This window comes from Cyrtonyx montezumae, unplaced genomic scaffold (assembly GCF_038088225.1).
Source record: "Cyrtonyx montezumae isolate F1298 unplaced genomic scaffold, pur_monq_1.0 scaffold_3, whole genome shotgun sequence".
NCBI lineage: Eukaryota > Metazoa > Chordata > Aves > Galliformes > Odontophoridae > Cyrtonyx > Cyrtonyx montezumae.
This window is the reverse complement of record NW_027072034.1, coordinates 106,656,195-106,679,371: the sequence shown is the minus strand read 5'-3', so window position 1 is coordinate 106,679,371 and position 23,177 is coordinate 106,656,195. Positions and strand designations below refer to the sequence as shown.

General features: G+C 42.5%; 1 protein-coding gene and 1 non-coding gene across 2 annotated transcripts; one reads left to right on the top strand and one right to left on the bottom strand.

Moving 5' to 3' along the window:
• Positions 1-11,215: 11,215 nt before the first annotated feature.
• On the bottom strand, positions 11,216-11,287 carry TRNAD-GUC (transfer RNA aspartic acid (anticodon GUC)). The gene has a single exon. It is a non-coding gene; the product is annotated as a tRNA-Asp (tRNA).
• Positions 11,288-11,572: 285 nt separating this feature from the next.
• Positions 11,573-21,643, top strand: LTA4H (leukotriene A4 hydrolase). The gene is made up of 19 exons (XM_065742673.1): positions 11,573-11,725; positions 12,011-12,141; positions 12,983-13,103; positions 13,644-13,712; positions 14,379-14,483; positions 15,162-15,214; positions 15,986-16,058; positions 16,368-16,508; positions 16,671-16,694; positions 17,100-17,170; positions 17,272-17,383; positions 18,302-18,446; positions 18,530-18,633; positions 18,938-19,008; positions 19,564-19,618; positions 19,966-20,061; positions 20,434-20,516; positions 20,682-20,786; positions 21,119-21,643. Exons 1-19 carry the CDS (start codon positions 11,573-11,575, stop codon positions 21,237-21,239), a joined length of 1,833 nt encoding a protein of 610 aa, XP_065598745.1. The 3' UTR covers positions 21,240-21,643.
• The last annotated feature ends 1,534 nt before the right edge of the window (positions 21,644-23,177 follow it).

Genomic DNA, 23,177 nt, shown 5'->3' with positions numbered 1-23,177 from the left:
CAGTTCTGTTAGCTCTGTTGCACCACAGCTCTCTTGCACTGTGTCCCTGCCATTAGGTGTCACCAGTCCACAGCAGTAGATTCCTGAGGAAATAACTCTAGAAAGTCTCTCCTAATATTGCAAAAGTGGTATTTCTTTCTGAAAGGCTCCCTGGCAACTCCTACAAAAGCATCTTCCTGAGTAGCAGGCTAAGCTTCTGCTCCAGAAAGAAATAGTGCTGGATGAGACTGGGCAGAGCCCAGAAGTTTGGTTTAGTGGCTCGTAATGTTGAGGTTCAACTACTGGATACATTCAGCTGCAACACGTTAGGGGCTGGGCCTTTGGGGTGCCTCAGTGGCCCTGCTCCTTTGTTCATCCTCCATTCATGGACGGGATTAAACCAGCCAGCGTGTGGTGCAGTTGAGCTTCACGTTGCTCGTGTGTATCAGACAGGCCAGAGTTACTCCACCTGCAGGTTCACAGAGCCCAAAGTGAAGATGAGAGTAGCACTATGAGCTTTGTTTTGTGGGTAAAATGCAGCTCTAATCGTGCTCTCACTTCTCTGTGTGATGTACAACAATGCTGTGTGGTTTCCCCACAGGGACAGACAATGTTACAGGGAATAATTAAACACTTAGTACTAGACCAGTTTTGGGACAAGCAAAACAGATTTTGGAAACTACAAAAAATTGGTCCCCATTCTGGGGCTGGCCAGTAATCTGCCCCAAAACAACCCTGTAACTCAGAATTTTTCATCATGAATGCAAAATAGTGACTGTAACATCCTCACCAACTGCATCAGACTAGCATAAGCTCAGTTTCTAACGAAGCCTCCAGCAAGCCCTGCACACTGCTCATTTATGATGCTGTTGTTTGGCCCTGCTGCCTGGGGCTGTGCAAGCCCCTGCACCCAGCTGAGCAGGGTGAAAGCCAGCCCACAGTGGGGAACACCTCATCAGTTGGCCCAACACCTTCAAAACACCAGGATTCATAGGAAATCTGTGGTAGAAGCTTCCTTATAGCTGTTGTTTGCTTAGTAACACAGACAAGCAGCTAAAAGCAGAACGTGAGTCACAACATGGAGCTCAAAATATTAACACTCTTCGCTGACGGTGCACCCTCTGTCATGCTAACTGTGGCCACGGTGGCCTGAGGCTATGCCATCAGCTTCCTCTTCCCAGTGCTAGAGTACTCTGCTGGTCTGGCCAAGTTTGAGAGCGCCATGGCAGCAGTCTTCTCATCCTGCCCGCCACCTGCCTCCTGCCATGGGGGGAAGCTGAAGTGACTACTGTCCTCTTGACATCCTCTTGTTTCTTCAATGAACTGTATCGAAACAGGATGCAGAGGCCCTACAATGTGTACAGTCTATACACTCTTGAGTGGTCAGGCGCAGGGATGAGCTGTGCAGGGAGATGGTAGAGTCACTATCCTTGGAGGTGTTAAAGGAACATTTAATTGTGGTACTAAGGGACATGGTTTATTGGGTTATATTAGCAGCAGATGGACAGTTGGATTGGATGATCTTGAAAGTCTTTTCCATCCTTGGTGATTATACAATTCTATGATTCTCTCTCCGTAAGGCTTTGTAGTCAAAATTGGCTCAGCAAGACAAAAGAAGAATCTGCCATCTTGCAAAAATTTGGAAATGAGGCACGAATCACAAGTCCCACTGGGAGCCTGGGGCTGAGCATGGATGTGAATATCGTTCTCCAGAATAGAACTGGCAACTGGGACAAGGCCTGCTCTGAGCACCTCCAATCACTTCCAGCCATTGCTGAGTCCCAGTGAGCGTCATCCTCACAGTCTGCTAGGGGCAGCACTGAAGATGTAGCTCATGAAGGGCACCTAGGAACAATCCAAGCCAAGGGCTTCAGCGTGTTCTGCCTGTGTAAGGAGAAAAGCGTAAGAAAGATGGAAGTGTGGAACAACTTTTCCCTTGGAGTAGTGCCCCAGGTTATAGAAATTTGTTGTTTATAGATTTCAGGAGTTGGTAGTTGCATCCACTTACAGATGTTTTAGAAGCCCTGTTAGATCACTGTTTGTCTCTTTTGAGCCTGTTTATACTCATAGTGCCCACAGCATCCTGTGACAATGAGTTTCATAGTCCTCTTGGCTGCATTTGATTCATACACGTATAATTGCATGAAAAAAATGCATTTTTTTCTTGCCTGCTTGCCAAAGATTTCATTGGGTTGCTTCCTCATTCTCATTTTATGAGGAGTGATAAATAACCATTCCCAGTTCATCTTCCCAGACCGCTAGTGATTTTATAGACATCTATATTAAAAAATGTTTAAAAATGCATTCCCTGAGCTTTTATCAATGTCCTCACGTAAACCCACAACCTGTTTCATATTACTTAGGTTGAAGTCTGCCGTGGCTATTCTCCAGATATGTATTTTAGCAACAAAAGTAAGTATGTCCAGCCAAGCCTTGTGCATTGTCCTGTGTATTTGTCTGGCAATACTGCTCCCTCCTTTTTACTGCTTAGTAGAAAGCATTTATTTAAAAAAAAAAAAAAACTGGATGAATACTCCCCTCACCAGACTCTCTCAGGTACTCAGAGTGCCTGTGCACAGGGATTTGAGACAGAGAATTGCCAACTCATTGCTGCCTTGGAATAGGCACAGGGCACAATTTTACATTAAATGGCAGGCTGAAGTTAATGCTTGCTATATCTGCTCACTTGTGCTGAATTTTGAGTGCAAGGCAGTGTGAAAGAATGTATGTGGGATTTCTTTTTGATAAGACATACATTTTGGGCCCAGAGGAAATAGGGACTACTCAGTACCTCTGTGCTTGCTTGTTTGCCTATTTCCAGGAGGTTATTTGGTGAATGTTTAGCTTCCCTCTGGCAGCCCACACGCTGGTGTAAAGCTTACCTTGCTGGCTAATGGGAAGCAGGAGAGGGGAAAGTGCCAGGCCAGGGGGCTGGGGTGTGTGCTGCATTCTTACCACATCCAAAATCCTTCAGTGCTGTTTGCTCTCCTGGTTTGTAGAAGGTATGGGTGCAGGAAAGTCTATCAATCTGCTAGCCCTGACACTACTCAAATCCCTTGGTTCCCTCAAAGGTATGGAGGGGACACCAGCCCCCTCAGCCACTCTGGAGTGCCTGAAACCAGATACTGACACACAGATGGGCTTCCTGGGAATTCAGCCAGAGATGTGCAGAAGGCAGGTACATTCAAGACAAATGCATCTGAGTATGTCTTCTGAAGAGATCTCTCAAATTTATTATTTCCTTAGTGAGGCCATGTGAGCCAAATGACAGGAGCTCCTGCCAAAAGGAGCCATCTCTCCTTTTTCTTCAGTCCAAGGCATGCAGTGCCTGCCCAAGCATCCTGAGGAGGACAGGAGTTCCACCAGTTACAAGCAGTGTTTCCTAACATGCCTGAGGGCTTTCCTGCACCTCCATGGTTTTCTTGTACAGACAAAATTTTCAGCTCTGATCTCTATGGCTTTCTTGAACATTTATCTGCTAAAGATGATCCCAGACAACTCCATAATGACCTTCCTTTAGGTCGTGCACTGAGGACAATGAAAAATCATCTTAGTCAGCCTTCAGCCATCTGAACTTAATCAGCCTGAGGTAGTAATGATGCAGTGCCAAGGTTTTCCCTTGGGTGAGGGATGTGTCCCACCTATGTTAGCAGGGAAGCCAAAGGGGAGAGGGTGAAAGGTCTGCAGTTCATAGCTCCGAACAGCTCTGCACAAACACTCTCAAGCCCATTCTTCTGGGTGCATGGCCTTCCCCCAGGAAGTCTTACTTCACAAGGTTGGAGCTAGCCCTGTGCTACAGACATCTTAGTGGACCAATCTCACTTTGCTGAGATTTTGAATGGTGGACCAACACTTCTGCTAGGAGCACCACAGCTATGGAAAGGTGGATGGATGATGTGCTTCATGGGTTTTTAGAGAAGAGATTGCCACACAAAAAGCAGATTTATTCATGCTGCATGTTATACAGTAAGCTGGAGAACAGACAGGAAGCACTTCTGCCATGTGAAACAACTGTAAGAAAAATATGGAAGTTGCTGTTGGTGTTGTGAAATTATATGAGACTATGCCTGTGGTAATTGCCACCAGTTTTTTTTAGGTTTGGGGCATCCTATTCCAGACAAAGAGAGAAGTCTGCTGGCACATCTATTTAGGGAGTCTTCTCTTTATGATAAGAATGCTGCACAAGCTATGGTGGTGCTCCTGCCATGAAGCTGAGAGCTCGAAGGAGAAGGCATAACAGAGATGCCTAATGAACAACACTGAGGACAGCAGTTCATCATGGCTAAGTAAATAAAGTGTGGGACTTGTAAACCAACAGCCTAAATAAGGAGAGGCGAAGGCATACCTGGGTTTGAGAAATATGTAGAATAATAAAATGATGGAAGTGACAGCATCGGTAGACAGGGAAGGGGCAACAGATGTCATCTACCTGGACTTCTGCAAAGCCTTTGACACAGTCCCTTACCACATCCTTCTCTCTAAATCAGAGAGGTATGGATTTAAGGGATGGACTGCTGGATGGATTAAGAACTGATTGGCTGGTCACAGCCAAAGGGTTGTGATCAACAGCTCTATGTCTGGGTGGAGGCTGGTCACAAGTGGTGTCTCCCAAGGGTCAGCCTTGGGACCAGTGCTCTTCGACATCTTCTTCAATGACACAGATGATGGAATTGAGTGCACCCTCAGCAAGTTTGTAGATGAAACCAAGCCAAGCAGCGCTGTTGATACATTAGAGTGAAGAGAAGACATCCCAAGGGACCTGGACAGGCTGGAGAAGTGGGCTCATGTAAACCTAATGAGGTTCAAAAACACTGAGTGCAAGGAGTTGCACTTGGGTTGGGGCAGTCCCAGGTATTTATACAGACTGGGGGAAGAACTCCTGGAGAGCAGGCCTACAGAGAAGGATCTGGTCCTGGACATGAGTCAGCAGTGCACGCTTGCTGCCTGGAGGGCCAGCTAAATTCTGGGTTGCATTAAAAAAGGGGTGGCCAGCAGAGTGAGGGAGGTGACTGTCCCCTCTACTCCACTCTTGTGATGCCCCATCTGGAGTACAGGAGGAATTGTTTCAAACTAAGACAGGGGAGATTTAGGTTAGATGTTAAGAGGAAGTTTTTCACTCAGAGGGTGGTAATGCACTGGCACAGGTTGCCCAGAGAGGTTGTGGATGCCCCATCCCTGGAGGCATTCAAGGCAAGGCTGGATGTGGCTCTGGGCAGCCTGGTCTAGCAGTTGGCAACCCTGCCCATGGCAGGAGAGTTGAAACTACATGATCTTTGAGGCCCTCTTCAACCCAGGCCATTCTATGATTCTATAAAAATATGAATAAAGCAATTGCTGGAGGAAGAAATGTCTTTTCAGTACTTCACAGAGAAGTGATGGAAGACTCACCATTCAGTGATTTTGAAGACTTTCTCCTTGTCTCTTCTGACTAATCTTTGGTTTTCTTTCTCTTTCTTTTTTTTCCCCTTCTATAACAAAATATCATGTAATTACACCTCTTTCATTGGTTACTGTGGAAACTACGGACACAGAATAACTCCATTTTCACAGCTTGGCCTCTAGAAATGGAAGCCAGCATTGCTGGCAGGCAAAGCCCAACTCAAGGGTAGCATAGACAAATTCTGATTAAAAAATAAATAAATAAAAGTGTAATTCTTCTGTGGCAGACAAAAAGTCTTAGAAATCTTGAGGGACTGATTACACCATGTAAGCAAGTATAGTAATATAAACACTGCTCTTTCACAATGTCTAAGTCTTCAGATCACACTCAAAGTGTACACATAAAGAGGGGACAGAAGTGTAAAATCAAACGGTTTATAAAAATTTCCATTACTTGATGCTGTGTTAATAGAATTCTGCAGAAAATCTGAATGCAGTAAACCAGGCAGAAGAAGTAAATGAGCTCTCTGCAACTTCATAAATACAGGGAGATACTGTCACACTAACGAGAAAGAAGAAATCATGTGATTACATTTTCCTTCCAAAACCCTAATGGAGACTTTTGCTATTAAGTAAATATTTCTTCTCTGCTCTACTTTTAAATAAAGGCATCTGTGGAAGAGATGGACAAGACTTCTGGTTTTTGCAAAAGCCTTATGGTACTTTCTTGCGCAATTACTTAGTTTCTGCTTATGTTCATGCTCTGTTTTGCATTTCTGCTCTGAAATTGGACATAAGGGATAAATATCTAGATAATTACATGCAAAATAATTGTACATCTTACTGAGGAATCAAAAAGGCTCAAAGAAGCAAATTCAGCTAAAAAGAAGGATGAGCAGGAAATTGAACCTACAGATGTGGACCACTGGACTGACAGTGAGCTCAAGAGCCTCATTTCTGTGTGTTACACTGAAGCCATTGCTTCACATGGAAGCATGAGGATACTGATGTATTTCTGTGCACACTGGTGGAAGCCAACATCAGATCTAGGTACAATTAAATAGCATTCCTACCCCTAAAACAACACTTTGAGTTTATTCAGAGATCAGTTTGTACTGATGTCCAGGGAAAAGGTCACTTAAAGCAGAACCCTATAAAAACAGACATGAAACCACCTCTTGGAAACCTCCAGATACTAAATAACAGAAATGAAAACCCCTTTTGTGATCATGGAGTTTACTCTGCAAGAAGATAGCATCTGGGTTCTGTTCAAGCAAAGCACTTATGAGCATGCTTCATGTTAAATATATATTCTATCCCTTTTGTTCCAATGGAGATTCTCAGACATTTAAGATTTATTATGAGCTTGTTTCCTTGGTACCTCAAGGCATAGGATGACCCAATCACCCAGAAGCAGATGCTTTTAAAATGAACAACAGGAAGGATTATGAAGCCAATAATAGCTATAGATTCATGGAAAACACAGATGATTTCTTCACATCCTACAGTTCTGTCTGTACATTAACTTAAGCTGTATGTGTTTGTTACAGTTCTGAGATAGAGAGGGTTGCTGCAGCCACCATTGGTAAGCATGAATAGCATGGCTGGAAAGAGGAAGTGTTGCCATCTAAGAGGTTTCAAAATCTTTTCCAAGGAAAATATTTGAAAAACAAACAGCAAAATGCTGAGCAGGTTCAAATTAACAGAAGAGATAACTGTGCATCATATGGATTTTTGATGGGCACATTCATGATTATGGCATGATGACTCACTGAGGATGCCAAACTGCATGCGGATAAATAACACCCTCTGGAGAGAAAAATACACTTCACACTTTGAGGTGGTATAAATGAGCAAATACAAGCTCTCCAAATGTCAATGTTAAAGTTGGTTACTTAATAGTATATATCAAAATTCTGCGTTAATGTCTTCAAATATGCATCATGGTCTTTGGATGCTTAAGTTCTGAAATAGAATGAATCACTCTATATACCTTAAACAGGGCATCCAAAAGCTGAAGCTCCTCAGCATGGTGGTGTCAGCTGTGTGCATGTCTAGCAAGATGGCAGGTTTTAAAAAAAGACTGTGCAAAAGCATTTAACAACCAGAAAAAGAAGTAGGAAGTGAAAAAATTACTAAACAGATTTCTTCTGTATGAAAGGAAGGATGAGGGAAATTATATTTAACAGACGATCTGAAATGTGGAAATACAGCTGTGTGAAATGGTTGAAGGCTTCTGTGGTGATAACAGGACTGAGAAATGCTCTTTCTCAGGACAAAAAAAAAAATCCACCAGAAATAAAATAGGCCCTCTAGGCCTTCTACAGCTGCTCGAAAATAAAACATTGCTTTAAAATATTTTCCACCTGTCCCAGATCCATTATTGTCCATCCATGTAAAAAATAAATACAAAGTTATCTGCAAACCATTATGCTTGAATATTAATAACTCAATATGTTAAGAGCTACTGGAGAAAAAGTAGACAATTAATTTACTCGTATTATAAGCTAACATGGAAAGAGGCCAGGCTAGTCTGGAGGAGTCATAAAACTTCAGTATGAATTGGGATTGAATGCCTGAAGTTGGTCTGGGTGGTTTTTAATTGGTGGGTAGCGCAGCACTGCACCTGGCTTAGATTAGTGTTGCTGTGCTGACCTGAACAGGGCTGCAGCAATATACACCACCTGCAGACCCAGATCTGCATAAAGAGACTGGAAAATGTACACAAAAGGGCCAAATCACCCACTCCTCAGTGGCACACCGTGTTTGCAGACCCCACATCATGCTCCATGGGAGCCAACTGCTCCTGGAGGCTGGGGACACCCTACTGCCACTGTCACCAGTGGGTGCAGCCCCACAGTGCTTCATGATCCAAGCAGAGGTGGTGGCAGGTTAATGAGCAGTGTGAGCAATGCTGTTAGGCTTTGAAAATACTGAATTTTACAGCCTCAGAGGAAGCCCTCTCACTGCGTATCTTGTAATGTTAGGAGAGAATAAAGTGCCCTTCGAATATGCCTATTGTTCAGCCTTCACTACAGAATAAACTCAGATTGCCAGTTTAAGTTACATATTCTCTTTCAGACTTGTAAAAATAGGTGGAAAAATCCCACCCATGGATACACTTAACGTCTGCCTTTCATGGCATTTTCTTCATCTCTTCTGCCCTTGTGATTATAAACCATTTTTGGAATCAAAAGAAATAAAAACCAAATAGTTTTATCAAAAACAGCAGGCCGTTATTTAACGGGTTACTTGTTTCTTGCTTTAAATGTACTGACATGTATGAAGAAATGCAGAGCAACCACAACCGTCTGACCATTGCAAAATTCAGAAATTTTGGTAACAACAGACAAACCTTTCCTGACTGACACCTGTAAAACACACTGCAATGGTACCCAATGTGGTGGAGGTCTTTCTGGCTCTGCTCCTTCTCCTGGCCCTTGCAGAGCATTTATAGAAATGTTTTTTACTCTGCTTCAGCTGATCTCCCAATTTATTGATTAGGTTCTTTCTGAGTGGCAATGCAATTAGCATGTTTTCAGCAGCTCATTATGCTTATGTGCCTCCTAGAACAATTGCCAGCACTTATTTTCAACCAGGCTTAAAACAGGAACATATTGCTTGTGTTTTCAAGTTTAAAAGGTGCTTCCTTGGAGTAACCAACAGCATAAAACTCCCTAGTTCTCATTAACCTGCATTTCCTCATTGCTAATGACACAAAGCAGTTTCCAACATTTGCAAACAATTATTTTGGCTTTCCAAAGATCTTCTTGACAAAGGCTCATTGAAAAGTTTGGCAGAGTTAAGCACACGTACAAGACACGTATTTAAACATATACATGCATACAAAACACTGAGGATGGAAAAGTCAGAGTTCCAAGTGCTCGGGGTTTCAGCACGCCTCAACAATGTGCTCCAGCGAGGTACAGCTAACATGCTGGGGCAGAAGACCCCCAGGCACTGCCCCCTACATCAGCAAGGTGCAAGGTTTACTTCCCTGCCTGCTCATGTGTCACTGGTTTGGCCAAGCTTTCCCCACAGCCATGAGACCAATGCCATGGCTCTCAATGAATGTTTGGTAAGGTGAAAATGGGCCAACCTCAAAAACAATGCCCTTCCTTTTACCTCTGTCCATGCATCAAGGAGATTGGCTCTCCAGGACTGTAGAAGCTGCACTTGTAGAGCAGCTTGTCTCTTGTGTAGCCTTGCACGTGCCCTGTGTAATGTGAATACAGGAACACCAACTAAGCAGGTCTAGAAGTGCTTGCAGGACTTTTTTATGCCTGCAAAGCATTGTCAGCATATTTCTGTTTGGAAGGAATTGCTCTTCTAATCCGTTATTGCTTTATGACAGTTGAAATTGCCTGACTTGATGCCAACATATATGAGCTACTAAATGGTTCTTAGATCGTATTTTATGGTCCATTCTCAGCTTTTAAATAAACAAATAAGCAGCCTTATAAATAAAACAATTTTTTTTTCTGTTTGCAATGACATATGTGGATTTTAAGAAAGGGAAGCAGACACGGAAGAATATTCAGACATTGCAAAACAAAGATCAGTTTTTGTTCCTTCTGCAATACACGCAAGCAGGCCTGCTGAGACTCCTGCTGGGTTCATCTTGGTCTGTCTGCATGTATCCTCTGCAGCAGGTTTGTGCAACGCTCCTGCGTGCCTGGGGAAGGTGCTCCACATTGCAGTCCCTCTTTCCTTGCACGCTGCTCACACTGTCCTCTCAAGGCTGCACCCAGCTGAGGCTGTGAGGTGCTCCAGGAGGCCCACCGACTGCGTCCTGCTGTGCACCACATTTTGGGGGTTACTCTCTGCAGCCTCCGTTTCACACCCGTGGTTTCTGTAATGTCCTGCTAGGGGCAATCACTCCGCATTGCCAAACTGGGTGTCAGAACGAATCTTCACTCTTACCAGGTTTATGTCTGAAAAGCAGACTCACTGTTCATGTGCAATAGGTCAATATTCACACACTCACAAGAGGCATTTCTTATTTAGGTTTGCACAAGCCTTGGTGCTTGGTAGTTTCTCACAAATCAAGGATACAAGACAACAGTATCTATCTGGGCTGTATCTATATAAAAAACTTGCAAAATTAGTAATTTTCCAGGCCCATCCTCTTTACAATTAGTACCTTCCATACAATTATAATGCTTCTGACTTAATACTTCTACTATTATGCATTCTCAGGGGAAGGGCCTTTAGCTGTGTAAGGGTCTTTTTCACCTGCGGCCACGATTTTTATTATTATAGTCAAGGCAATTCATCTTCAGCTAAGAGTAGATGGACTGTGAGTTTCCTTGACAAGTTGGTCACACTCTCAAAACATGGATTAATGTTCTCCTCAAAGTCCTACCTACTCCAGGATGTCATTAGTTAAAGGATACTGAATGTCTTAATGAAGAATATATTGACTTACTAATACATTTTAGCTCAGTTTTTAGAGTCAGTCTTTAACACAATGGAGGTGATTCTGCTGGTGAAGCTCCTAACTCATGTGCTTGCTGCACAGACCAGCTCTGCACACTGCTCCTGCCATGTGGTCTTTGGTGGGGCTGTTGTATTTCAGCTTCCTTTCAGAAAAAAAGGTTTTGGAGCCTTAATTGGACCTCTGTTCAGCTGTTTGAGCTGTTTAAACATGAAAGTACATTCCCACGCTCTAGTTAGACAAGCAGCCGAGTGGGCTGCATCACAAACCAGGCAGACCACCCAAAAAAGAGGTGGGCAGCGAGAGCTGTACATATCTGTTTCCTGAAACGGTGGTACTATTTCAGGGTGAGGTTTTTTATCAGCAAAGAATTGGTTTTGACAGTAAGAAAAATTAAATTGGAAAAAAAAAACTCAGTACCTCCCCGTCGGGGAATCGAACCCCGGTCTCCCGCGTGACAGGCGGGGATACTTACCACTATACTAACGAGGAACTGTACAATGACTGGGCTTTCAGAGACTCCTACATGCGTTGCCCATGCGCTGTACCTCTCCATCATTGGTTCAGCTCCGCTTCCAGGAGTACCCCGCTCTCCTCCCTTTTTCCTGTGATGCACCATGGGAATCGTAGTTCTCCGCGCGCCGTCGAAGCCCTTCCCACCGAGCGCCGAACCACGCTTCCCGGAGCCCCGCGCGCCTCCCTGCCCGCCCTGTGGGCGGGGCGGCGACGGCGCCGTGCCCCGCGTTTGCCGCTCGGGGCGCAGAACGCGTGCGAGCGATGGCGGCGGCGGACCCGAGCTCGTTCGCTTCGCCCTCCTGCTGCCTCACGCGCCACCTTCACCTGCGCTGCCGCGTGGACTTCGGCGCGCACGCGCTGCGTGGCACGGCGGCTTTCACCACGCGCGCCGAGCGGGATGCGCTGCGTTGCCTGGTAACGCCGCGCGCGCGGGAGCGATCGCCGCTGCGTTGAGCAGCGGGTGGGCCCGGCGGGAGGGGCTGCTCGGCTTCTCAGCCCCGCTCGCCCCCTTCACCGCTCCCCTGGCCCTTCTGCCGCCTCAGAGGGGGTGCAGTGTTTTCCCCTTAAAATGGCGAAGGAGTGGGAACGAGCCGCCCCTTTCCACCTGAGGGGTGTAAACGCTTCCCCTCTTGAGGCACACTCGTGTTTGGGCTACTCGGAAGGCCGTGTCGGTTCTTAACGCTATTCACTTCGTTCCAGGTCTTGGATACGAAAGACCTCCAGGTATTTAAAGTGACCGCCAACGGCCAGGATGCGAAGTTTGCTTTTGGAGAAAAGCACAGTTTCAAGGGGACCCCACTGGAGATCATGCTCCCCTTCGAAATGAGAAGGTAGGCCCTGTGCCCACCCATGCACTTCCCAAAATACACGAGCGTAAGCTGCTCGTGGGGTCTTTGGGTAACACTTGCAATGGGACGTGTTAGGCATGGTCCTCCTTGAGAGGCAAAATAAAGCAGTGATAGGAAAGTGTGGCTGTTCAGCAAGCGTATGTGCCTTATGATAACGCACATTGCTTTTGCTGTCAAATATGCACTTTGGAATGTTGGTTGTAAATTAGATCTGCATGCCCACTCAGCTTACCTAGTGTCCAGCAGCTCTGATTAACTGCAGTTTGTGCTGAGTTATGTTTGATTTGTTAGTACCCAAGAGCAGTGTGTATAACCTGGAACTTTCAGGTAGTAGAAGCAAGTACTTCTGCATACAGTAATTACTAATTATAACAATTTTCTTCTTAAGGATCTCTTTTGCAGGGTATAACGTTAAGTGATTATTTACAGGATGCATAAATCCTTCATTAAGGCATGTACATGCTTACATAGACTTTCTGTGCTTTTTTGTTTCCTTATTGCATTGAGTTTTTTATATTCACATGTATGATGTTACATAGTTTGGGGGAAACTATGAACTTATCTGGCTTAAGGATTCTAAAGAACAAGTCTTCATTCTCCACGAGCTATAGAAAAAGAGAATGGAAGTGCCTTGTGATGTTAAAATTGAAATAAAACAAATGACTTCTGCGATCATAATTGGAAAGGAGGATTGTTTGTTCTTAGTGTTCTCAGCACTTCTGAAACAGTGTGGCAGACTACTTTTCAGAAAGCTCTGTAGAGGAATTTCACAGGTGATTGCAAGTCATGTCAAAACTATCTGACGATGTTATTTATTGCACAGGGGACAAGAAGCTATTATTGAAATTTCCTTTGAAAGCTCTCCAAAGTCTTCAGCGCTCCAGTGGTTTACTCCAGAGCAAACTTCTGGGAAGAAACACCCATTTCTCTTCAGCCAGTGCCAGGTTGAGTTGACTGATGTTTCTTAGTTGGTTGTTAAGGATTACTGTAATTCCCTCTGAACAGGGGAGGAAGTCGAATAGGGGAAAGTACAGCAGTCTGTAACTGTGCATATCAAAGGCTCTAAACAAAAACACTGTAGTCAGCATATCACTGAGACTTTATTGTATGTTTGCAGTTTAGTAAGTCCAGAACTGCTTTACTCTCTCACGTATTCTTGTTGAAGAACATTCAGTCACAGAGTGGTAGGGTTGGAAGGAGCCCCTGGATGTCAGCTGGTCCAAGCCCCCTGCTCAAACAGGAGCATTCAGAACAGCTTGCCCCATCCTTTGCAACCCGTGCATGTGGTTATAAAGTCTTACCTAACATTATTTCCTTAAAAAATCCTTAATTATGAAAACAGCTGTATGCTACAAATGACCTGGTATTGGTTTGTGGTTAATTAATCTCTGTGGAAACTATATAGATTTCTAATATATTAATTTATTTCCAGTCCTTTGTGAAAGGACATAGTTAAAATTTAGCTGACTTTTTTTCTTCTCCAGGCTAACCATTGCAGAGCCATTCTTCCTTGCCAAGACACACCTGCTGTGAAACTAACATACTATGCTGAGGTAGGTGAACCTAAGACACGTGTCTAAAGTAAAGACAAACAGTACAATGTGTGATTTGTTTTAATTTACTTATTTATGGCAGCTGACAAAAAAAAAAAAAATCAGTGGCCTGAAATAAAAACAGAGAATATTGACTTTAAATTACTGTAAGAGGCAAAAACTACACATCTTCACTGTGACACTTCTCTAGCTTTACTGTTTTATTTATATATTTATAATCTCTTTCATAATTCACATGTATCTTTTTTTCTAAAAGGAATAAAACAGTGTTGGAGTAGGAAAATAAGTTCTTAAATCTGAGAGTAAGACAACAAAAAGTGCTGCGAAGTGGAATAGTGCTTGGATGGCATTTCTGTATGCCTTAAGTAATGGGCACTGGTACATAGCTGTAATACCTTTGAGGTGTTGACAGAAATAATCCAATTGCTTTGAAGGAACACATCTGTGTTGTGGTGATCAATAGTCCAAAGAAAGTTAAACTTGTTGAAGGTTGTCCTTTTGGTTAATTCAGTATTGCCAGCCCCTGAAGCAACGTTTTCATATGTGGAGGGGAAAGTTCTCCTATAGGACATATCTGGGCTAGTCTCTTAGCTCCAGCTGCTTCTAGTATATGATATAACACTGTATGCCAGCTGAGTTCCTCACGGTTGCATGCCCTTCTTTCAGATATCTGTTCCCAAAGAGTTGGTGGCTCTTATGAGTGCCAGTCGTGATGGAGAGATGCCTGACCCAGAGGATGGCAGTCGGAAGATTTACCGATTCAGCCAGAATGTGAGTGCTGCAGGCTAGTGCAGGGGTGCCTGAGGTCTTATTGCTTTTATGGAAACATCTCCAGCTAATTAACTGTTTACTGTTTCGATTTGTACTGCAGCTAGTTTAATGGTTCCACTGCTCCCAGCATGGCAGTCTCAATTTATTCTCCTGGCTTTTTGTTCTCACAGCCTTTTAGGCTACAGTACTGGTGTTTATGGTGAGCGTGGTTCATAATTGTTGAACAGGCAGGAAAAGAAATTAAGCAAAGAGAAATCTAATAAGCTGATCTGGATGACGCTGGGTCCATGTAAGTGTGTGGAGGGAGGGACTTGAGTGGCAGGAGAGAAGAGTGAACCTCCAAACTGCAGCAGCTGTTGGATTGATTTGGCTGCCGTGTGAAACCTCAGAGAGAAGAGAGGAGAGGAAAACAAATACTGAGCTCATCTGTGAGCTCTTCAGCACCATGCTGTACCTGCTCTGTAGAGCCAAAAATACTTTCTACTCCTGATCTAGCATATGAAGCTTCTGTGTTTGTTGTATATTATCTAGAAATACACTGCTGGTAGTTGGGTGGACCTGCATGATACGTAACGTTGTCAGATGCATCAAATTCTTGGATATGTATATAAGTTGAGGTTACCTAGAACTACTAGCTCACATTAACTAAGGTAATTCTTTTTTAATGTTCTCCATTAGGTTCCCATACCTTCCTACTTAATTGCTTTAGTGGTTGGAGATTTAGAAAGCAGGTGAGTGATTTTGGACTAAGTATAACTATTAAGAATGGTTAAGAACAAGATAGTCACAGGTTTTATTTTTCTATTGTTATTTTTAAGGTTTTCTTAAGTTGCTTAATAAAATTTCTAGTTTTTAAAAAGTCTGAGAAGTTCAGTGAACCTATGAGTAAGTAAACTTTCTTTTCATCCTGGAACTGAATTTCATTGTTCTACAGTACTGCACCTTACTGAATTTATTACTGCCTTCTGAAGTGTTTGTCTCAGACAGTATATATCTTGATTCACTCTTGCATCGCTTATCTGTTCAATATATTTTTTTCTTAAGATAAACTGTGAAGATTTTAGAGTTGATTAGAACCACTGAGGGCATTTTTTAGCTCGAGGAAAAGTATACATATTTTTTTCTCTGGTAACAGATAAGCCTGATGATGTATGAAAGGCAGAAAATGAAGGCTTCAGCCTCTTTGCTTACCTGGACAAGGATGTGTTAATCAAGCCAGTAATAATGCCTGTGCATTAGGACTTTATAGCATTTTAAAATCTGTAAATGCATTGCCTATTTATTTGTCCTGAATAGTAGATGACTGTTGCTTATTTTGTTTTCTGGAGCCAGTTGTAGTGTCACTTTAGCGTAGGAGAGAAAAAGGTGAGGGAGATTCTGTAATGAGTTTTTTGAACATTGTGGGTTACCTATGAGCATATTCAATGCGTGCTTTCTGTGTTAGTTTCCCGTAGGATGTTTTCCAGTTCATAGTGTCTTACTGATGTTTTCACTTCCAACAGAAAGATTGGTCCAAGGACACAGGTGTGGGCTGAAAAGGAGCTAGTGGATAAATCAGCCTATGAATTTGCTGAGGTAGGTGATTAACAAAAACATCTTATAAACTCAGTGTTTTACACAGCATTAAAAAAGGAATGTGATGTAGCTTAGAGTTTTGTTCATCTGTAGCCCTGCTTTCTCCTTGTCCCACCCCAGAAATGCTGCTGTTCTAGCACAACACAGCACTACTGCTAAACATAAGTGTTGCTGCACGGTGTTTTGCTCATTTTGCACGTGGGGCATCCCAAGGTGAAAGGGCATGAAGTCTGGGTTCAGTAGCTTGTAACTCCTATAGTGTTTGTAGTCAGAAATCATATCATAAACTAATGTGAATTCTTCTTTCAGACTGAAGCTATGCTGCAAACAGCTGAAGATTTAGCGGGACCCTATGTATGGGGACACTATGATTTGTTAGTCTTACCACCTTCTTTTCCTTACGGTGGAATGGAGAATCCTTGTCTTACTTTTGTTACTCCAACCCTATTGGTAAGTGTAGCACTGGTAAAAGTCAACCTTTCCTTAGAGTTCACTCATCCATCTTGTGATGGAGGTTTATCTGCAGGCAGTATTAATCTTCTGTCCAAGAAGATCTGTGTGGTATGTTTTGAGTCTTACCTGAAATGACAGTTGCTTTTTTTTCTTTTGTAGGCAGGTGATCGATCTCTGTCAAATGTAAGTGCAAAATAAGCTTATGCCTTCAATTAGAATGTAGTCTCATTGGGGGAATTAAAAGTTAACACAGTGATTCAAAAAGTCTTTTACACAATGCATTTTAGTTTTGAATAAATCATAGAATAACCATTGTGCTTTACCTATGACTGCCTTAATACGTAAGGGACTGAAGTAGCTACTCAGTGATTTGCAAGCTACAAATTCAAAACTATTTTTGCTGAAGGTTTGACTGGATAGAGTTAGTCCTCCAACTGATGCTGATATGGAAAAGTTTACAGATCTGTGGCTATCTGTCACCCTTGGGAATGTAGCGCAGTAATCCTGCTAGGATTTTTTCTTTTTGTTGAGATTCAGTTGTTTTCAGGTGAGTCTAAATGATAAATCTGCCTTTGTTTTCTGTTTTAGGTTATTGCTCATGAAATCTCTCACAGCTGGACAGGAAACTTGGTAACAAACAAAACATGGGAGCATTTTTGGTAGGTATGACAATCAGTACAGTGCAAAACATACATTAAGAATCTGCAAAGAGATCATTTTTGCCATCCTACCAGTTCTGATGTTGTCAATGTGTTTCCAGGCTGAATGAGGGACATACTGTATATCTGGAACGCAGGATTGGTGGTCGGTTGTTTGGTGAGCAGTTCAGGCACTTCAAAGCCTTAGGAGGTTGGAGGGAACTGCAGAATACGGTAAATGTCTTCGAAGTTTTGGTAACTTTGTTCAGGTGTATACCTAGATAGGTTGCTCTGAAAGTAAGGCCATGAAACTATAAGAGATACCATGAGCACAGTAACGCTATTGGATAGAGCACATTCTCAGCTACAAAACACCACTGTTCAGCGTGGTCACCACCATTAGCTGCACATTTTTGCCAACAGCAAACAGGAGCCTGCACCCCACACTCTTAAAAATCTGCACCAGTAGTTGTGACCAACTGTCACTGCTGCTGAAACACACCACCCGCTGCCTCACTGTGCTCACATCCACTGTTTGGTCTCCTTGCATGTTCAGCAAGCATTGATGAATGTCAACAAGTGCAACATGTCAGTCTTCCTAACATTTTCTTACTAGAGGATTCTAAGGTATTCATTGTGTTTTTTTTTTTCCTGTTTGCTGAATTATACTTGAACATTTTGCAAATCTATTACTACCTGGGAGCGTTGTTAAATTATGTTAGATTAGGTGGCATAGGTAGACTTCAGTTTTCAAATTTCCAGTCTGTGTTCTTGCTGTTTGGTAATGCAGATACCTCTTTTATTATGTTTCGTTGTTGTTCTGTTTTTATCTTTCATGACACCTATTTAAACAAGTAGTTTGTTAATAAAGGGATAAATAATCCCTAGGTCTCATGACTGCAACGTGTGGCAGTAATCAACTACTTAGGAATAATAGGAACATGAAGTAATTGATCCTAATGTCTTCTTGTTTGCTATGTGGTAAAGCAAAAGAGAAAAAGAAACTGCACAGATTCGAAACTGAAGAAATAGATTGAGAGTGATATGGAATGAGGCTGTCTCTATTTTTGGATGGATGATATCTTTATAAATGATTTTTTCAAGAATGTTTTTCTTTCTGTATGAATATATTTTTCTACATCTTTGTCACAGGTAAATACTCTTGGAGATAAGAATCCCATAACTAACCTTGTCCCTAATCTGAACGAAGTAGATCCCGATGTTGCCTATTCATCTGTTCCATATGAGAAAGGCTTTGCTTTGCTTTTTTACCTTGAACAACTTCTTGGAGGACCAGGTAAGTGTTAGTTAGGCTTCATTTATAACTCTTTCCCTTGTTAATTTCCAACACTGAAACGGTTGTTTGTTTTTAACTGTTAGATGTCTTCATTGGCTTCTTGAAGGCTTATATTCAGCATTTTGCTTACAAGAGCATAGTCACCGATGACTGGAAGACGTTCTTGTACTCCTACTTCAAGGATAAGGTTGGGTAGTATTTAAAACCTTTTGATTATGTGAAGCTTTGACTCAACTCAGGAATTATCTTCTTTAAGGAGCAGTTATTTTCTCCTTTTTATCTCAAGATCATAATGTTAGGCAGTCTGGAATCTTACAAATATGCGTTTGCATTAAGGTATTTGGGTTGATTTGTTTTTTGCAAGTATTCTATTTCTAGTTTTGCTTAGTAGTAGGAGCTATTAAAAAAGAAGTTTTAAACTGGTTTCATAGAATATGCTTTTTCTCTAGAAATGACTCTTAAAATTCACTAAGAACTTGTGTTGTTCATAGGTAGATGTTCTTGATAAAGTTGACTGGAACTCTTGGCTACATGCTCCAGGAATGCCACCAGTTAAACCTACGTAAGATACATCTTGTTGCAGTATGAATATTCCTTCTCCAGCTGATGATTTTCCAAATGATAACAAAGCAGTATGTAAACAGGGTGAAAGTCTGCCCTCAAACCTTTCATTAGAAAATGGCCTTGTGCTTTGTAAAAATTGATTATGTTTTATATGGGAGAAAAAAGCGTTAGTAGAATTTTTTTGGTGGTGGTGGTGGAAATTCATTCTGCTTTGGAAGTTGCCAGGAAAAGCATCTTTCTCTTTTTTTTTTTCTTTGACAGTTTGTGGTGTAATATACAGATAATAAAGCATCATGTGCTCAAATAGTGATCATTTTAGGAGTGTAGGGATCGATAGATCCATAGGTCACTTATGCACAGAATGCTTATAACTAGAGCAAAAATTCATGTTATGATAATAGAACACTTGTAAATTGTGTTCCAATATTGAATTGGAGCCTACGATGGAAAAACAAAGTGAAACCATTAACAAATAATCCCTAAGCATCCTGTAAAAACCTTGCAAAAACTTCTTGTTTCCTAGATGTGATCCTTTCTTTATAATCTTTGACAGGTATGATATGGCACTAACAAATGCCTGCGTTGCCTTGAGCCAGAGATGGATCAAAGTGAGTAGTTGAAGAATTTAACTGAGGTCTCTGTATGTTGAAACAGTTTTCCTTATACAGAGTGAACCGTTCTCTTCTGAAATCTGTTATTTGCTTAGAAGGAATGTGTTTATGATATTGCTGGCATGGGTTTTGTGTTTTGCATACTAGCCTTTCATCGTGGAGCCTGTGGACTTGCTATGGCTTCTGTATGTGAAGTACAGTACGTTTTTAATAAGGCATGCAGCCAGCTCTGTGTGGCATGTATATGTAGATGTAAATGCCAGGTGTAAATGGTCAAACAAAAGGTTACTCCCATTTACGTTCAGGAATATCTGTTAGAAACTTAAGTAATTATTTGCTTTTAGGCAAAAGAGAGTGATCTGGGTTCATTCAGCTCAGCAGACCTGAAGGGAATATCATCTCATCAATTGATTGAGTTCCTGGCACTTTTGCTCCTGGAGGTAAATGCTTGGTTCTCCAACTGGTTGGGGATGTATGAGCTATTATGGATTGAAAGACAGAAAGAATATTAGAAGTTGCTTGAATTTGTGCTGTAGTTTGTGACCTGCAAATAAGCTATAAAAGCTGGTAATGAAACAGAATGAAAGTCCTTCAAGATGTGAAATTGCTGGTAGTACTGAATGTGGGAATTTGCTAACAATTACTCATCGTCCATTCCCTAATGCTCTGAAAAGGTGAAAGGAGCAGATGTATCAGCTAATGTCTTTAAATCCCATGGAACTCTAGTCCTCTAGAATGATCCTGTTTATTTTTGAAGTATGTGGATTGAGGTGGGCCCTGGCTTATTTTGACTGTGCAATTGCTTTTTTCAGGCTCCTCTTCCATTGTCACATGTCAAACGAATGCAGCAAGTGTATGACTTCAATGCCATAAACAATTCTGAAATACGATTCAGGTTTGTTCTAGAATGGATACTTTTTCTGGCTTTAAATGCTTTTGTAAAACAGGTTGCCCTGCTTCGTAAGTAGTTTGAGCACTGCTGCTTGGGGCGTTTATGGGAGCGGGATCGTAAGCTGACTGACTACAGCAAGTGGAAGCTTTATTTATTCATTCATTCCAGATGGCTGCGCCTCTGCATCCAGTCCAGGTGGGAAGACGCGATTCCTCTGGCTCTAAAAATGGCAACAGAACAGGGCAGGATGAAGTTTACTCGACCCTTGTTCAGGTAGAAGTAATCTCCAGGCTGCAGAAGCTCACGCTGTTGGCGTTTTTAGTATAACGGAATAAGTCATTCTAGCCTTTATAGTGATTTATAGCGATGTAGTTTGGAATTATCTATATGCTGCAAACAAGATGATCTTCAGAGTCCCTTTCAGCTTTCTGGCTTTTTATAATAGGTAAAAGTTTAGTCTCAATATGTCTCTAAATGTGAAGCTGTCAAGAGAAAAGTAAAACCTTGAGAAAATATCCATTGATCTAATGTGTTGGTTTGTTTTATTTCATAGATTCGTTTTCATAACTCTGCATGTGTTTTTTTTATTTATTTATCTTTTTTAGGGACCTTTACAATTTTGACAAGTCCCAAGATCTTGCTGTCAAGACATTCCTGGAGCATAGAGCCTGTATGCACCCGGTCACATCAATGCTCGTGGGCAAAGACTTGAAACAGGATCAGTGACAAACGTGTTGATTCCTTGGAAATTTTCTTACTGCTGAGAAAAGACTGATTCTGCAAACAGTTCATATGCATGCTTGATTATGCCATAAAATATTCTGCTGCTTTGGTACTAATTTAGCTCCAAATCAACTTCCAGATCAAATTCAGTACTTTGTTTTGCACCTCCATGTATACTGCAGAAATAGCTATATCTCTGCAATGAGGAGAAGGGTTTTCTTGCAGGCAATTGGTGGAACACACAAAAAAATGTTCAGAGATGTGGTCATTTGTCAGTCATGGAACTGAAGATCAGGGCAAGGGCGTGGCTCTTTGTGCACAGCTTTCTTTTTTGTAGCAGTACACAATTAAAACTTCAAGTACCTGACAGCTGAAAAATAAATCCTTTTATTGCTCGCTTGTCTGTATATTGATCTGTATGAAAATCTTTCTTGAAAACTGCAACAATGTTGGCCAGCTTCCAGTAAATAAGACACATAAAGATAACCCTGCTCATTACAGGCCTGCTAGTCTTGCTTTGGCTCCTGGCAGAATTATGGAGAAGGTTATTCTGGGTGTTGTGGAGAACATTGGTCAACAGTCAGTGTGAGTTCATGAGGGAAAAGTCTCGTCTAATGAAATGAATCTCCTTTTATGGTCCTAGCTGACCAAGGGAAGCCAACTGATGTGATCTTTTTGCATTTCAGTGAATCACTTAAGTTTCTTACAGTATCCTTCTGGACAAAATTTCCAGTGTACAGATAGACAAAAATATAATGAGGTGAGTGAACGTTTGGCTGATAGGTTGGGATCAAAGGGTCCTAGTGAAGGCTGGTGACCAGACTAGTGAAGTTTTGCAAGGCTCTGTTTTAGGGTTCATAGGTTTATAAGGTTGGAAAGGACCTACAAGATCATCTAGTCCAACCATCCTCCTATCACTATCCCTACCCACTATCCCTACCCAACTACTAAATTAAATCCCTTAGCACCTCATCTAAACGCTTCTTGAACAGCGCTAGGGACGGTGCCTCAACCACCTCCCTAGGCAGGCCATTCCAGTGCCTGACCACTCAGAGAAAAAATGTTTCCTAAGGTCTAATCTAAATCTTCCCTGGCGCAACTTGTGGCCATTCCCTCTTGTCCTGTCATTACTTATCAGGGAGAAGAGGCCTACCCCCTCCTCACCACAACCCCCCTTCAGGAAGTGGTAGAGTGCAGTAAGGTCTCCTCTGAGCCTCCTCTTCTCCAGACTAAACAATCCCAGCTCCCTCAGCCGCTCCTCATAAGACTTGTGCTCCAGACCCCTCACCAGTTTTGTTGCCCTTCTCTGAACACGCTCCCGGGCCTCAATGTCCTTCTTGTAGTGAGGGGCCCAAAACTGAACACAGTACTCAAGGTGCGGCCGTACCAGAGCTGAGTACAGGGGGATGATCACCTCCCTGCTCCTGCTGGCTACACTATTTCTAATACAGGCCAGGATGCCGTTGGCCTTCTTGGCCACCTGGGCACACTGCCGGCTCATGTTGAGCCGAGCATCAACCAACACCCCCAGGTCCTTTTCCTCTCTACATTCTTCAAGCCATTCTGCCCCAAGCCTATAGCATTGCATGGGGTTATTGTGACCAAAGTGCAGGACCCGGCACTTGATCTTATTGAACCTCATCCCATTGAGCTCAGCCCAGCTGTTCAGCCTATCCAAATCCCTCTGAAGGGCCTCCCTACCCTCAGGCAGTTTGACACATCCTCCCAACTTGGTGTCATCTGCAAACTTACTGAGGGTACACTCAATCCCCTCGCCTAGGTCATCAATAAAGATATTAAACAAGATGGGCCCCAAAACTGACCCTTGGGGGACACCACTCGTAACAGGACACCAGCTGGGCTTAACTCCATTAACCACTACCCTCTGGGCACGGCCCTCCAGCCAGTTCTCCACCCAGAGAAGAGTGAACCTGTCCACAC

Bases quoted from the DNA above. Each gene is read 5' to 3' on its own strand.
- LTA4H (XM_065742673.1), top strand. From the start codon at position 11,573: ATGGCGGCGGCGGACCCGAGCTCGTTCGCTTCGCCCTCCTGCTGCCTC. The intron at 16,509-16,670 runs GTAAGTGTAGCA...TTTCTTTTGTAG, and splicing joins TTGTTACTCCAACCCTATTG to GCAGGTGATCGATCTCTGTC. The intron at 20,062-20,433 runs GTAAATGCTTGG...TGCTTTTTTCAG, and splicing joins TGGCACTTTTGCTCCTGGAG to GCTCCTCTTCCATTGTCACA.